At 42.6% G+C, this 16,004-nt stretch overlaps 1 protein-coding gene and 1 long non-coding RNA gene across 2 annotated transcripts in view; both read right to left on the bottom strand.

Moving 5' to 3' along the window:
* LOC144459745 (uncharacterized) overlaps positions 1–44 on the bottom strand; it is a 1,154-nt gene extending 1,110 nt beyond the window's left edge. The window contains exon 1 of the long non-coding RNA XR_013488553.1: positions 1–44. This exon is cut by the window's left edge and continues 908 nt beyond it. This is a non-coding gene — a long non-coding RNA (uncharacterized LOC144459745).
* Positions 1–9,042, bottom strand: part of LOC117245929 (uncharacterized) — a 41,535-nt gene extending 32,493 nt beyond the window's left edge. Inside the window, exons 1-4 of the mRNA XM_078164733.1 lie at positions 8,904–9,042; positions 5,297–5,635; positions 4,571–4,918; positions 4,225–4,422 (exon numbers count right to left, since the gene is read on the bottom strand). Of these exons, the coding sequence (XP_078020859.1) occupies positions 4,225–4,422; positions 4,571–4,918; positions 5,297–5,635; positions 8,904–8,973 (955 nt within the window). The 5' untranslated portion in view covers positions 8,974–9,042. The remainder of the gene's footprint in view (positions 1–4,224; positions 4,423–4,570; positions 4,919–5,296; positions 5,636–8,903) is intronic.
* Between the last annotated feature and the right edge of the window lie 6,962 nt (positions 9,043–16,004).

The raw sequence follows: 16,004 nt of genomic DNA, 5'->3' as shown, positions 1-16,004 counted from the left end.
GGACAAACCGTAAACTTTGCCACACAGAATTACCACACACACACACTCACCTGCTGCTGCTGACAGACACAGTATCCATGTAGATATCAGAGCAACAAGTTGCCCAAATGTAATGTAGCTATGAGACATACTTCAGTTGACATGTAACTCACACTGCTAGCTGCAACACTCTAACCGCTGGACCGGAAACACTCTCTCTTATGTCATCGATGGATGGTGCATACGCCACCTACTGTACAGAATGTGTATGGCGTGTAAAGGACAAGCTGTTTGAATGTGTCACATAAACAGTGTAAGAGGTCCTCACACAGGTGCCTCGTGTTATTCTATCAGAGAGTAAATTAACACCAGTGTCAGTGATCACTGCAGACTGACACACACTCAGTCATGTCACAGCCTGTTTCTTAGAGCAGCTCTGAGGCCTGAACCCAGTGTGACCGCCCTAATGGCTGACACGACACGCGGCCATTTCATGAACCGAGCAGCTGCCTCTTGTTTCCTCCTTCATCGACCTGTAACTACACATTGTGACTTGACAGAAACTAACGACACACAAGAGGAACATGTGTGAGCCAGGAGGGTTTTATAGATACACAGGCTCCACACATTAGAGAGGGACTGCAGCACATACGCTGCTTTATTTAACACCAGAGCACAATCACACAGTTCAAACACACTTAAATACAAAAGCTAATAATCATATTTAAGTTTGACATTCTCACCTGAAGCCTGAGCACCGTCGTTGATCAACACGGACACAGTCCACCACGTCCTTCTTGTCCTCCATCAGTTCAGTCATGGCGGCTGTTGAGCACCCCGTCACTGCCACAAACTTTCACAATCAAAATGGACGCAGCAGAGGGAAGAGGAGGAGGGAGGAGCCTCATGTGGTACATGACTTGCGCTTCTTGCAGTCATAGGCTGAATTCAAATCTCCACCCCCTGGACTTGTTATGGCAAGCCGTTCTAACATTAAATGGATAAGCTTGACTATCCGGAATTAACATTATAGATATCTACATCTTCATTCTGACCAGTCAAAACGACAGTTAGAGATATCTGTAATTCAGATATCAGCAATGACGTCACTGAAAACGACACTCGACTCGTCACACATCCTAAATCACAATTACAGATATCTGTAATTCAGTTTCGATTAGGCAGAATGGAAGTTAAAGATATCTCAAGCGTAATTATGACGACTCAGAATTGTTGTGCGAGACATTGCTCATGCGAGGCATCCCATTTGTTGCTCATTATGGCAAGCTTTCCATTGGATGTTGGCTCAGTAACAATACAACTGAACGGTGTTAGCAGAAGAAAAGCAGTAAACCGTCTGCATTTCTCGCCCACAGCTCCTGTCGTGCACAGGCTGCAGCGTTAAAAACCCATTTTAGCATTTCATAGCTAGGCTGGAGAAATACTGCTGCAGTGGTCAATGACTTGAATGGGTTTGATTCATTGAATAGCAAGCCGCTCCCGCCTCCCACTTTCACAGATAACTGCTATGGGGTGCCATTTGTAAAGTTGCTCACACTGAAAATAACAGCAACATTTTGCCACATTTAGCTTCAAACAGTGTTTAAAAAAATGGTGCGAATTTTTTAACATTTAACATGGAGATATATTAAGTAGTTAAATCTAAATATTAAATCTAAATCTAGATGTTAAATGTAAATATTAAATCTAAATCTAAATCTAAATGTTAAATCTAAATATTAAATCAAAATCTAAATGTTAAATCTAAATCTAAATGTTAAATCTAAATATTAAATCTAAATCTAAATGTTAAATCTAAATATTAAATCTAAATCTAAATGTTAAATCTAAATCTAAATGTTAAATCTAAATATTAACTCTAAATCTAAATGTTAAATCTAAATATTAAATGTTAAATCTAAATGCTAAACCTAAATCTAAATGTTAAATCTAAATGCTAAACCTAAATCTAAATGTTAAATCTAAATGCTAAACCTAAATCTAAATATTAAATCTAAATCTAAATATTAAATCTAAATGTTAATGTTAAATCTCTGGTTTTCATTGATTTCAGGTTTCCCTTCCATCAGTTCCTCAAAGACATTCTACACACTCATGTTTTGTGAGAAAAAAACAAGGCCTGCAAACACAATACAAGGATGTTGTGTGCTTGCCTTTGTCTTTAGCGTCAACGTTCCGCATTCCCAGAGGAGACTCAAGATCAAAACTGGCACAAGATGGCCTTATTGGAAAGATCTCCTTTACATCTGACTGGTCCGAAGCACAACTTAGAGAAGAAATGACAGCCATTTTCAGAAGAACATTTGAATTGTCTATGGGCCAGTCATTCCCATTTGAGTATTTGAGTACAATCAAGGGATGCAAAAGACTAATGAAACCAGCTAATTCAGAATGCAGCAGCACGTGTACTAACAGGAACTAAGAAACAAGATCATATTTCTCCTGTTTTAGCTTCTCTGCACTGGCTCCCTGTAAAATCCAGAACTGAATTTAAAATCCTACTGTTAACTTATAAAGCTCTAAATGGTCAAGCTCCGTCATATCTTAGAGAGCTCATAGTGCCCTATTATCCCACCAGAACAAGATCAAGTGGCCTAAAGCAAATGATCGGGTAGCATGGCAGAACCTTGACGTTGCCTTGAGCCAGCTGTTGGAGCTGGCATTGCGAGGAAGTGTCGAGAACAAGCTCAACATCTTTGGGGAGATCATCTTTGAAGAGTGCAGACAGAGGTTTGGTGAAGTCAGTAGGAACTAGTAGGAGTAGGAGCCCACAGCCCCAAGGAAAGGAAGGAGAGAGAAGGAGATCGAGCAGCTAATCACAGCCAGGCGTCAGCACCGTCAGAAAGCTGCATCTGAGGAGAAAGGTGGCCTGAAGGAGCTGTGGGATGAACTCAAATGAAGCCTTGGCAGGCTGCGGAGAGTTGAGAGAATCAGGAGGAGGAGGAAGTAAAGAGCCGGCTTCTTCAGAGATCCCTACAAGTATGCCCGACAGTTGCTGGATGAGGAGCGGGAAGCTAGACATCAGTAAGGAGGAGCTGGAGCAACACATCAAGAACCAGTGCAGTGACAGACGAGCCACACCGCTTGGCCCCCCGAGGGTATGTACCACGGGGAGCCCCACTGATCCTGCCAGTCCCATATAAGGGAGGCATTTGACTTTCCCATACAGTAAATACACAGATAATTACAGTAATAATACAGCATAAAGTGTTCAGTGGGATCTAACTTGCACTTCAGTACTTTTATAAACTGCAGCTGCTGAGTTTGTATTGTCTCTTCATCTCTGTGACGGCTGCTTATTCCAGGTTTTTACTGCTTTAAAAGTATATTTTAACTTTGGCTTTGCTTTTATCTGAATATATTTTTCACAAGAAACTGTATTTGTATCTGAGTTAAGTGTCTTTGAAGTATCAGTGCCTTTGAGTGAAATGTCTCTATTGTAACAGCAGGTGTAAAACAGCCACCAAAGATGAAAGATTAAACAATGTTTAATATATTTGCATTCACTGTATATGATAAGGCAGTGCTTTATGGAGGAGTGAACTTATTTACTGCAGCCATAAAAACACAACATATGAAACAGACATGAAGAAATCAACATTAAACACTATACCAGGGGTATTCAACTACATTCAAAAAGGTCCAGTTAGAGAAAATTACCTTACGCAAAGGTCCGGATCATCATAATGTGGAACATGATTTAGTGCGATATACTGAAGTAGCCTAGTAGTTGTATCAATGTCTGAAATCATATAAAGAAAACACGATTCATAAACATTTCAACAATATTTATTGTCACTTAATATTGAACTATACAGATATACATTTAAAAATAAAAGTGAGAAAATAGAGTTTTTGAAAAATTGCATCTTAAAATAAAGTCATTCATTTTAGAAAAAATAAAGTGTAACAACAGCTTGAATGAGTTTTGTGTTTCACAACTTAATAAATAAGTTCTACAGTTTCTCCTTCTTTCCCTTTTTCCCCTCTCCCACTGTTTGTTGTTCAGTGAGAGAAGTGAGCTCGAGCTTGTCCTGCCAAGTTTTTAAGGCCAGACATGGTCAAGATGTTCGAGGCTACTTTCCTCGAGTGGATGGAAGAAAGAGTCACTTTGTGGTGTGCTACATTCGTTAGTTGGCAGATGAAGGCTGGAAAGAGCTGTGGCTCCAGGTGCAGTCTTTGTTGTGTCCTTGGTCCGAAGGCGCAGACCTGAGGAACAGTCTCAAACAGCAGAGGTAAGCATGGGCTGATGGTTTCCTGCTTCATCAGCAGCAGCAGACTGTTCTGATCTTTGGTCTGTACGTCGTTTATATCTCCAGACAGCAACAGACACTGCAGCAGCTACAAGAAGCACTGCAACACCTCCCAGTCCAACGTGTCCATGAGGGAAGTTTCCACCCATGTAGTTTTCCTTCTCTGCACCTGCAGATTAAATAAATCAGAGTCAGTAAATGTGTGATTAGTTGAACAGCCTTCATTTGTCTTGTGTATTTCTGATGTTTGACTCTCAGGAATAAACTGCAGCTCCAACCTGATACACAGACACACACACTGAGCTCCACACACTCACCTGTAACCTCCAGGTAGATGACTCTGATTGGATCAGTCTTAATGATGGCTCTCTTTCTACGTCTTGATCCACCTGCATCAACTCGACACTCGTATCTTCCAGAGTCTCTGCTGGTCACATTCTTCAGAATTAAAGACACGTCTCCGTCCTTCAGCTCTCTGTCCACCAGCTCCACCCTGCCTGTAAAGGATGGATGCTGTTGGGTTGGATCTGAGCGTTTGTGTCTGTATAAGAGGACGTATTGTGGCTCCAGGTCAGGTCTGGTCCACTCTACAGCTCTGATGGAGACATCACCAGCCTCACATCTCAGAGTGACGTCATCTCCAGGGTGCACTGTCACATGTTGGTCTGAAAAACAATAATAACCATCCAGAGTCAAAAAGTGTTTCCATCTGTAAAGTACAGAGAGTTTAAACAGGAGGTCTCTCCACACACACACACACACACACACACACACACACACACACACACACACACACACTCTTCTCTGACAGAAAAGACTAAAGAGATCAGAGATCATACTGTTGCTATTCAGCTGCTCTTGAAGCAACAAGAAGGTCTGAATTCTTGTCTGTGCCCCTCTGACACATCTCAAAGATCACATCATCATCATCATCATCATCATCACCACCACCATCATCATCACCACCACCATCATCATCACCACCACCACCACCACCACCACCATCAAGACGAACAATCACATCAATAACAGCACCAACCAACCTGGTTTTATCAGTGTGATGTTGCAGGTGAACTCATTCTTAACAACTGTTCCCTCTTTGCGCTCCTTAAAGCCACAGGTGTATTCTCCATAGTCGCTGCTGTTCACATTCATCAGGACCACGGACAGGTTGCCATCCTTCAGCTCATCCTCCGCCAACACCACCCTGCATTGGAAGGATGGATGCTGGATGTCGGTATCAGACTGCCCATCCCGGTAATAGAAGACATATTCTGACTTCAGGTCTCGTCTGGCCCACCATACAGCTACGATGGTGGCACTGTTGGAAACTTGACATGTCAGAGTGATATTCTGTCCAAGGTGAGGGCTGAACACCTGACCTGAAAAACACACACATACACACACACAAAAAAAAAACATATGTTAATAAAAATAACAGAGCAGAAAGATGGAAACTATCAAACTAACTATCTGACAATTCTTCTTCTCCTTGTCGTTGCATTTGTCCTTGTCGTTGTTAATAGTAGAGACACGACGACTGAATAAAATATTTAAATATTAATGAGACAATTTTTTCTGTTTTTGTTAAATCGTCTAATGAAGCAAGAAAAAAAATCAAATCAATAAATTAGTGGTTAGAATAATCGGGGGGAAAAAAATCATTATATTAAATAACTAAAACATTTTTTTGTTATGTGCAGCCTTAAATTCAAGGTTACCAAATATGTAAAATCTACCAAACACATTTTGCCGGTTCACTTATTACAAAATCACCATGGTAACTGGTCTAGTTCACATTACACGATTTTGACCGCGATTTTGACGTCACAGAGGATCTTGAGAGCCACCTTGGGTCGGAGGTGAGTCAGCCGACAGTCTGCCACGACAAGTCCTCGTGTGTGAACAAGCCTATGAACAAGTCGCCTATGGCAAGATGTTTTAACATTTAATGGCTTAAGGCCCTGACACACCAAGCCGACGGTTGGCCGTCAACCAAAGTCAGGCCGTCGGTGAGCGTCTGTCGCCCTAGTTTTTGCAGTGCGTCTCGCACCGTCAGTGGCTTTTCAGCCGATTGAGCATGTTGAATCGGCGGCGGAGCTTGTCGGTGAGAGAGATCACTCTGATTGGCTGTTCAGGTTTTATTTCCTCGCCCCTGTAGCGAGTGAATCTGCCTGTAGTGAAACCGGGGCTAACCGGTGCTTCCTCCTCAGGCTCCACTTCACTCAGCTGCCCCACAGACCCGCTGCTTCTTCACACTTTAACCTGAATAACAAACCGGAGCTAGCTGGGAGCGGCTAGCGGAGCGTTAGCCGCAGCATGACCGGAGGGAAGCACAGCCAGTTAGCCTCTGCTAGCTTCCCAGCTAGCCCCGGCTCTCCGTTTGGATAGACTGTATAAAAATATGTGCCAGCCGACATGTTGTTGTAGTCACCTAAAAGCGTCAGCAGATGGCAGGAGCTACATTTGAAGTGCCATATGTAAACTATCAAGCTACTGTATCTTCCACAGGAAGTTCTGACAAATGTTTCAGAATAAAAGCCTATTTAGAAAATGGAGGGATTCTCTTAGCCGAGGTTATAAGGGGCTTTTAATTTGAAACAAGTGTTGCGTTTGAAATGACGGTGCGATATGTTAACTTTACAAAGACAATGGAGCGGATAAAAAGTAAATATATAAACACACAGAGGGATTAATAAATAACGGACCGTCTATAATGTAGTCTGTTTCAAATGAAGCTGGGAGCCTCTGCAGTTGTGGTGAGTAAAAGCCCCGCAGCTATTTGTTAATGTTATTACTTTATGTCCGACCGTGAGGATGTACCATTGTTTGCTAGCTTGATGCTAATGACAGTAACGTTAACTCAGCGGGTTGACAAAGTGCCTCTGCAGGCGCTGCGTGTGCAGAAAGAAAGTTGCTGCGAAGGGTAGCAACACTACAAATCTGCTGGCTCATCTCCGTGACCGTCATCCACAGCTTTACAGCCAATGCAAGTTATGCTATGCAAACGTCAGTTATTGTGTGAGGGACTTCGGTTTTACTAAGATTGTCACAATGTGTAACTCTCGACGTATACGGGACATTTGAGTCGTATCTGTCCTCCTAAACGGCGACTAGGCTTTCCGTTTTCGTTAACACTAACTGAGTAGCTAATAGCCGTATTATGCTTTCTCGACATAAACTCAAGGAAACAACATAAAACGCTGCCGTGTTAACCTTTGACCGAGAGCATGCACTCCTTTTCTCATACAGGCACTCCTCTCACATGCACACTTCTAATGTGTGAATTATTCTGTGTAATGATGACCATTGCCCTTAGGGTTTTTTGTTTTCTCCTACACATTTGTGATATCTATTCTATATACTGTATGTCTTTTGTTCTACTCTTGCATTGTTTTGTTTTATATATATTTTTCCTCTCGTGCTAATGAATAAATAATTAATATATAAATTGTTTACATATTTTGCTGACTGTTGAAATGCACCAGACAAATAAGCTTTGCTCCTGTAATGTGTTTACATATTTTGTTAATTTAAAATAAAATTTTCTGTTGCTGTGCCAATCCCTTGCCCCTTTAATGTGAAAGTTTCATTTTAATATAAGATTTAATATAAGATGTTGGCTGTTAACATTTTGGTATGATAAGGAAGTTACAAGGTTTAGTGAAGTTATTTCAATGTATCTATTTTTCTGACATTTTACAGAACTTAAAAAAAATATGGCAATATTATCATTTACCGTGATAATTTGGTCACTATAATCGAGATATCAAATTTTCCATATCGTTACATCCCTAGTTTCTACTGGTCAAAGTGACGGCTGTGATGGGAGAATTGGATCTCAGTGACGGGCAAGTGGTCCAAGTTCAGGATATCTTTAATTATCATCAGCTGAAGATATCTACATGGTCCTTTCTAGATATCTTGAATTGAGTTTCAGATAGTCAAAATGACGTTGTAGATATCTGCAACTGAATTATACTTATACTTTATTTTATTTCAGACCAGTATGGTCTATATAGACACAAATAAAATTTAAAAAAAAAAGGCAGACATAGAAACAATGACAACAATAAAAACTGCAAAAATTCATAAGCTACAATAGCTAAAACACATTACGTCAGCACGCAGGAGGACGGAAGAAATGTGCAGGGTTGCCAGGTCTCCTTGTTAGCCCCATGATTAGCCCCGACTTTGGGCCCTTTTTTTGTAAAGTCGAGTACAAATTTTCGGCTTGTTTCTAAAGTGAAGTTGCTTATTTGGGCTTGCTCTCTAAGCGCCTTTCTTTCTCTCTCTATACATATATATCCGTCGCTTCTTTTGGGCTCGTTTCTGGATCTGGCAACACTGACAAGCCGGCAAGCAACAACAACAATGGCGGCGTCCACAGGATCACGGGGAGCGCGTTGTGTTTGGACCCAGGCCCGGGAGTTCAGTTTATCTGGGGCTCTGTCGGCGAGGGCTCGGTGGAGAAATCTTATGGTGTACACACACAGGTCGTGACGGAGCTGGTGAGACTCCCGATGACAGAAACACACGTCGCCAGGTACGAACACTCAAAAGATCTAGACAGTCTCCGCGACGCGTACTGTGAAAATCGTGTAACGTGAACTGGCCTTAATTAACCATTAATTAACACAGCAAACTTACCGCGACAGCAGACGTCACAGATCATGAATACAAAGACCAGGGCGAGACGACGGATCCGACACACGGCCATTTAATGTGGAGGTGAGGAACTGTCTGGAACTGTGGAGAAAATTCTAGCAGGTATGCTTTACCTGTGGCGGTGAAGGAATGCCCCGCCCCTTACTCCGCCTCTGATTGGTTACCCTTACAATCTACCCTAACCGTGGCCAATCCAATCAATGAACTATTAGCCAATCACAGGCAAAGGAGGGCGGGACATTCCTTCATTACACCAAAAAACAAACGTGGCCTTCCAGGAATTAAGGTACACAGCTATTCATACAGATGCAGGTCTTTGATATTTCACAGCATATACATTAGGAGAACACGATGAAGCTTGACTTGAGTGAACATTAAACATATTATTTATTATTCACCACATACTTTGAATGACTAACTGGTTGGTGTTGTCGTGGCCTGAGCCGTCTTCTACCAGCATACATATTGGCAGATGGTGAAATGACAGTGTGTTTGTTTATCACACCTGATGTACTGTAGATCCATCCCAGCAAGGTTCCCACATCAGCCAGGAGGGGGCACTGCAGGCCTGTAGACACTCAGGAACTTGCTCTCTGAAGCATCTCACTCACAGACACTAAAGCAGAGCTGCCACCACATGTACAGTCTGATATACAGTACAGGCCAAAAGTTTGGACACACCTTCTCATTCAATGCGTTTTCTTTATTTTCATGACTATTTACATTGTAGATTCTCACTGAAGGCATCAAAACTATGAATGAACACATGTGGAGTTATGTACTTAACAAAAAAGGGTGAAATAACTGAAAACATGTTTTATATTCTAGTTTCTTCAAAATAGCCACCCTTTGCTCTGATTACTGCTTTGCACACTCTTGGCATTCTCTCCATGAGCTTCAAGAGGTAGTCACCTGAAATGGTTTTCCAACAGTCTTGAAGGAGTTCCCAGAGGTGTTTAGCACTTGTTGGCCCCTTTGCCTTCACTCTGCGGTCCAGCTCACCCCAAACCATCTCGATTGGTTTCAGGTCCGGTGACTGTGGAGGCCAGGTCATCTGCCGCAGCACTCCATCACTCTCCTTCTTGGTCAAATAGCCCTTACACAGCCTGGAGGTGTGTTTGGGGTCATTGTCCTGTTGAAAAATAAATGATGGTCCAACTAAACACAAACCGGATGGGATGGCATGTCGCTGCAGGATGCTGTGGTAGCCATGCTGGTTCAGTGTGCCTTCAATTTTGAATAAATCCCCAACAGTGTCACCAGCAAAACACCCCCACACCATCACACCTCCTCCTCCATGCTTCACAGTGGGAACCAGGCATGTGGAATCCATATGTTCACCTTTTCTGCGTCTCACAAAGACACGGCGGTTGGAACCAAAGATCTCAAATTTGGACTCATCAGACCAAAGCACAGATTTCCACTGGTCTAATGTCCATTCCTTGTGTTTCTTGGCCCAAACAAATCTCTTCTGCTTGTTGCCTCTCCTTAGCAGTGGTTTCCTAGCAGCTATTTGACCATGAAGGCCTGATTGGCGCAGTCTCCTCTTAACAGTTGTTCTAGAGATGGGTCTGCTGCTAGAACTCTGTGTGGCATTCATCTGGTCTCTGATCTGAGCTGCTGTTAACTTGTGATTTCTGAGGCTGGTGACTCGGATGAACTTATCCTCAGAAGCAGAGGTGACTCTTGGTCTTCCTTTCCTGGGTCGGTCCTCATGTGTGCCAGTTTCGTTGTAGCGCTTGATGGTTTTTGCGACTCCACTTGGGGACACATTTAAAGTTTTTGCAATTTTCCGGACTGACTGACCTTCATTTCTTAAAGTAATGATGGCCACTCGTTTTTCTTTAGTTAGCTGATTGGTTCTTGCCATAATATGAATTTTAACAGTTGTCCAATAGGGCTGTCGGCTGTGTATTAACCTGACTTCTGCACAACACAACTGATGGTCCCAACCCCATTGATAAAGCAAGAAATTCCACTAATTAACCCTGATAAGGCACACCTGTGAAGTGGAAACCATTTCAGGTGACTACCTCTTGAAGCTCATGGAGAGAATGCCAAGAGTGTGCAAAGCAGTAATCAGAGCAAAGGGTGGCTATTTTGAAGAAACTAGAATATAAAACATGTTTTCAGTTATTTCACCTTTTTTTGTTAAGTACATAACTCCACGTGTTCATTCATAGTTTTGATGCCTTCAGTGAGAATCTACAATGTAAATAGTCATGAAAATAAAGAAAACGCATTGAATGAGAAGGTGTGTCCAAACTTTTGGCCTGTACTGTAGATGTTGCAGTATTAAGGCCCATTTATGCTCAACGTTCAATACGGATACGGACGGAGCCGTCTGTCCGTGCTCCGCGTTCATTTCTCTGTGACCGGAAAAGCCGGAAGCTAAACAAAGAATCAACTAGAGACGACGATAACCATTCAGGAAAGGAACGCAGCCAACTACCGCTCTGGCAGTGAATTGCATCACGACGAAATGGAGTGACGGAGAAGTTCAAAGGGTTCACAACGGCGTCATGGCAACGACGTAGGTACGTCTTAGGTACGTCGTAGGTACGCCGCAGGACCATAATTCAGGCTTAAGGGAGGCATTTGACTTTCCCATACGGTAAATAGACAAATAATTACAATAATAACACAGTTTAAAGGGCCAGTGTGTAATATTTGGCATGGTTTATTGTCAAATCTGAATCTGAATCTGAATATTCTACCCATTAATATGTTTATATAAGTGTATAATCGCTATAAAATAAAATTTGTTTGGTTTTCGTAGCCTCATAATTATGCTTTTATATATATATATATCAAGGGCCTTGCTTTAGAGAGGTCGCCATCTTGCGCCGCCATGTATGTACAGCAGACCGAGCGGACAATCCAGCCAGCCAGAGAACGTGTTTCGCGTGTACAAAATGAACCAACGAAGACAGCAGAAGGAAGGAAGAAGGAGAAGGAAACAGCAGAGAGTGTTAGTAGTTCGTCGGTAGAGAGTAGTGAAAAGTTTTTTTAGTTATAAAGTTTGCGAATGGACCACACTTACCACGCAACAGGAGAGAATGAACCCAAACCGTCATCTGCGAGGAAAAGAAGACGCAACTTCAGTCCTCGTGATGCACTCTCTGCGGCGCTTTTCCTCCTGATGATATATCTCCCCAACGATGGCAGCAGTAGCACCGAATCCCATTCTGTGCATTCTGCCTCTCTTCTCACCCGCTAAGCATCAAACACATGGAGTTCCTCATCTGTATGCTCCGGCTCAAACAGGTATGGCTCTGGGTCTGTGTCCGCTTCAAGAAACTCTTCAAAATCGCGTTCAAAGTCGTCCATTGCAGCTACTATAGTCCAGAGATATTGCTAGGCTAAATAAACAGCTGAGCTCTGTTTACAGGCTACGCTGTCAGTCAGTGTGCAGGCTGGAGATTGGCGGAGCAGAGAGGGGAGGGGGTCCCCACTTAGTATGGTAAACGAGTATGTGTGTAAAGTTATGAAGTGTGTCTGTTACGCTAGAAGAATCAGAGTTTGGGACGGAGTCTTTTACTCCCTGGAGTGTTACTGGAGTGTAAACGGGCCTTTTTCCCGAACGCTCCTCTGGTCTCCTGCTCGTGAGGGATTCATTACAATATCGTAACATGGTTTAGATTTCCAAATAAACATTCACCTCGTCGCTAGATAGACCTACTCCTGAAAAACTCGTGTCTGCGCAAGGCTTTTTGTCCCTACGAGGCCACCGTCATTTACCCGATGGGAGGGGTGAGCGAGTGAGCCCTGCAATCTAGAATTTGACCACTGATGTCACTGTTTTCAACGGTTTTCAACCCATTTTACACACTGGCCCTTTAAAGTGTTCAGTGAGATCTAACTTGTACTTCAGGGGCCAGTTGCACCAACTGGTCTTTACTACGTCTGGTCGTAACTCCTAAAATGGTCTTTATTAAGACCAATCTTAAGGAGTGGACTTACGCTGGTTGCACCAACAGGGCTTACGCTTGGTCTTAGCTACGCTGGTTTTAGCTGTGCGCGTCCATGTGAATGCCCCCGGAATGCCCCTCGCAGCCTGCCTAGAGGAGCACGGTGACGTTAAATGACGCACCGCTGAATCACACTGTGTGCTTGACAGATGACAATTGACAGTTGACAGCCCCTCTCATCTGTGTTGACAGTTTATTTACAGTTTAAGATTTGAAGAAAACATGAAGGATCAACAAAAAACTTTACTGACACTGAAATTAGAAAATGAATCAAGCTGTACAGCGAGCACAGAGACGTATCACAAATAAGAAAAAACAGTCGGTATGGGCAGAGATAACGGGGCACATCAACACGTGTTCACACTCTGTCTGCCTTTATACAGAGGCTGACATGAGGAAGAAGTGGAAAGATCTCCTCAGCAAAGCAAAAAATACATCTCCTCCAAAAAAAATCATCCAACTGGCGGGGGTCCTCCCCAAAAACCTCAATTTACAGTGACATCATTGTTGACGTATTTGGGGAGGATTACCCTGCCTGGTGGGAAGGCCGGTGGTAGTGCTGCGTTGCAGCCCAACACAAACTGTAAATCCAGTGACAGCTCTTCAATAAGTTCAAACTGATCTCTCCTACTGAATTGAAACCTCTCAATCAGCTCCTCGTCATTATATACAGTCCCTGACAAAAGTCTTGTCGCTTATCCTAGTTGTAGGAACAACAAATAATAACCTGACTTGTAGTTGATCAATTGGGATCAGAAATGGCTTATATGAAAGGCAAAGGTCTTTAGATTATGCTTATTACACCAAAATAAAGTTGTGTGTCATTCATTGAGTTTTATCATTTAATTAGGACAGAAAGGTCAGATTTTGCTTGGACAAAAGTCTTGTCGTGTCTTTAAACGATTCAACCAATCACAGATTAGAGCTCCACCTGTGACAAATACTGTAATTAACACATTCCCAGGTGTGTATAAAAAGAACCCCAGCACACCAGACCTTCATGTGAAGTGCAACCTGACCGCTGACAACATGCCAAAGATTCAACCACAGACCAAAGTGCTGATCATCAAGAGCCTGAAGACCAAGTCTGCTGCTGAGGTGGCAGACATCCTCAGTGTATCCAAACGTCAAGTGGAGAGGATAAAAAAAAGATTTGAAGAAACTGGTGACGTTCATGACAAGCCCACGTCAGGCAGACCCCGTAACACAACTGTTAGAGAGGACCGTTTGTTGCTTCGGCAGTCCAGGGCCAGCCCTTTTTCAACTGCAGCAGAGCTACATCAGAACTGGTCACCAGAAACCCCTGTATCTACCAGAACAGTTTGTCGAATTCTCTCACGCAATGGTCTCCATGGCCGAATTACTGCTCACAAACCAGCATTAAACAGAAGACAACAAAAGAATCGTGTTGCATTTGCCAAGGCCCACAGCGTGCAGAAAGGATGGACAGTGGAAAAGTGGCAGAAGGTTGATTTTTCTGATGAATCATCCATTGAACTGCATCCCAATCGCCGCAAATACTGCAGAAGACCTGTTGGAACCCGCATGGACCCAAGATTCACCCAGAAAACAGTCAAGTTTGGTGGAGGAAAAATCATGGTTTGGGGTTACATCCAGTATGGGGGTGTGCGAGAGACCTGCAGAGTGGATGGCAACATCAACAGCCTGAAGTATCAAGAGGTTCTCGCCGCCCATTACATTCCAAACCACAAGAGAGGGCAAATTCTTCAGCAGGATGGTGCTCCTTCTCATACTTCAGCCTCCACATCAAAGTTCCTGAAAGTGAAGAAGGTCAAGGTGCTCCAGGATTGGCCAGCCCAATCACCAGACATGAACATTATTGAGCATGTCTGGGGTAAGATGAAGCAGGAGGCTTGGAAGATGAAACCAAAGAATCTTGATGAACTCTGGGAGTCCTGCAAGACTGCTTTCTTTTCCATTCCGGATGACCTCATCAATAAGTTATTTGAGTCATTGCCGAGACGTATGGATGCAGTCCTCCAAGCTCATGGGAGTCATACATGATATTAATTCTTTTTCCCAAGGCACCATGACTTTATGTTCTGATGTTATTGGAGCATGTTTGTGTATTCAAAATAAAGTATCATTTCTACAGTACATTATTTTTGTATGCGACAAGACTTTTGTCCAAGCAAGATCTGACCTTTCTGTCCTAATTAAATGATAAAACTCAGTGAATGATGCACAACTTTATTTTGTTATAATAAGCATAATCTAGAGGCCTTTGCCTTTCATATAAGCCATTTCTGATTCCAATTGATCAACTACAAGTCAAGTTATTATTTGTTGTTCCTACAACTTGGATAAGTGACAAGACTTTTGTCAGGGACTGTAGGCTATGTCCAATTGCTTCTGTCCCTAATTACCCTCTCCCGTCTAAATGCCCGCTCGTATACAGACGGTGGATGAGGTGTGCCATAATCAAGTTGCGCTCTCTGCGCTCTAGAGCGCATGAGCGCAGCTTGGTAATGACCTTACACCTGCTCTTGACTAGACGTAAGATTTACGCCCGGTCTTAGTGAGAAGAAGGCTTAAGCCCTGTTGGTGCAACCGCCGTAACTATAAGGTCGGACTTAGAACGCCAAGTTACGACCGACTTAGCTTAAGACCAGGCTTAAGACCAGTTGGTGCAACTGGCAGTACTTTTATAAACTGCAGCTGCTGAGTTTGTATTGTCTCTTCATCTCTGTGACGGCTGCTTATTCCAGGTTTTTACTGCTTTAAAAGTATATTTTAACTTTGGCTTTGCTTTTATCTGAATATATTTTTCACAAGAAACTGTATTTGTATCTGAGTTAAGTGTCTTTGAAGTATCAGTGCCTTTGACTGAAATGTCTCTATTGTAACAGCAGATGTAAAACAGCCACCAAAGATGAAAGATTAAATAATGTTTAATATCATATTTGCATTCACTGTATATAAGGCAGTGCTTTATGGAGGAGTGAACTTATTTACTGCAGCCATAAAAACACAACATATGAAACAGACATAAAGAAATCAACATTAAACACTATACCAGGGGTATTCAACTACATTCAAAGAGGTCCAGTTAGAGAAAATTACCTTACGCAAAAGGTCCGGATCATCATAA

Source organism: Epinephelus lanceolatus, chromosome 22, assembly GCF_041903045.1.
Source record: "Epinephelus lanceolatus isolate andai-2023 chromosome 22, ASM4190304v1, whole genome shotgun sequence".
In the NCBI taxonomy this organism is placed as follows: Eukaryota; Metazoa; Chordata; class Actinopteri; order Perciformes; family Serranidae; genus Epinephelus; species Epinephelus lanceolatus.
The sequence above is the reverse complement of the archived record's forward strand: the minus strand, read 5'-3'. Positions and strand labels throughout refer to the sequence as shown.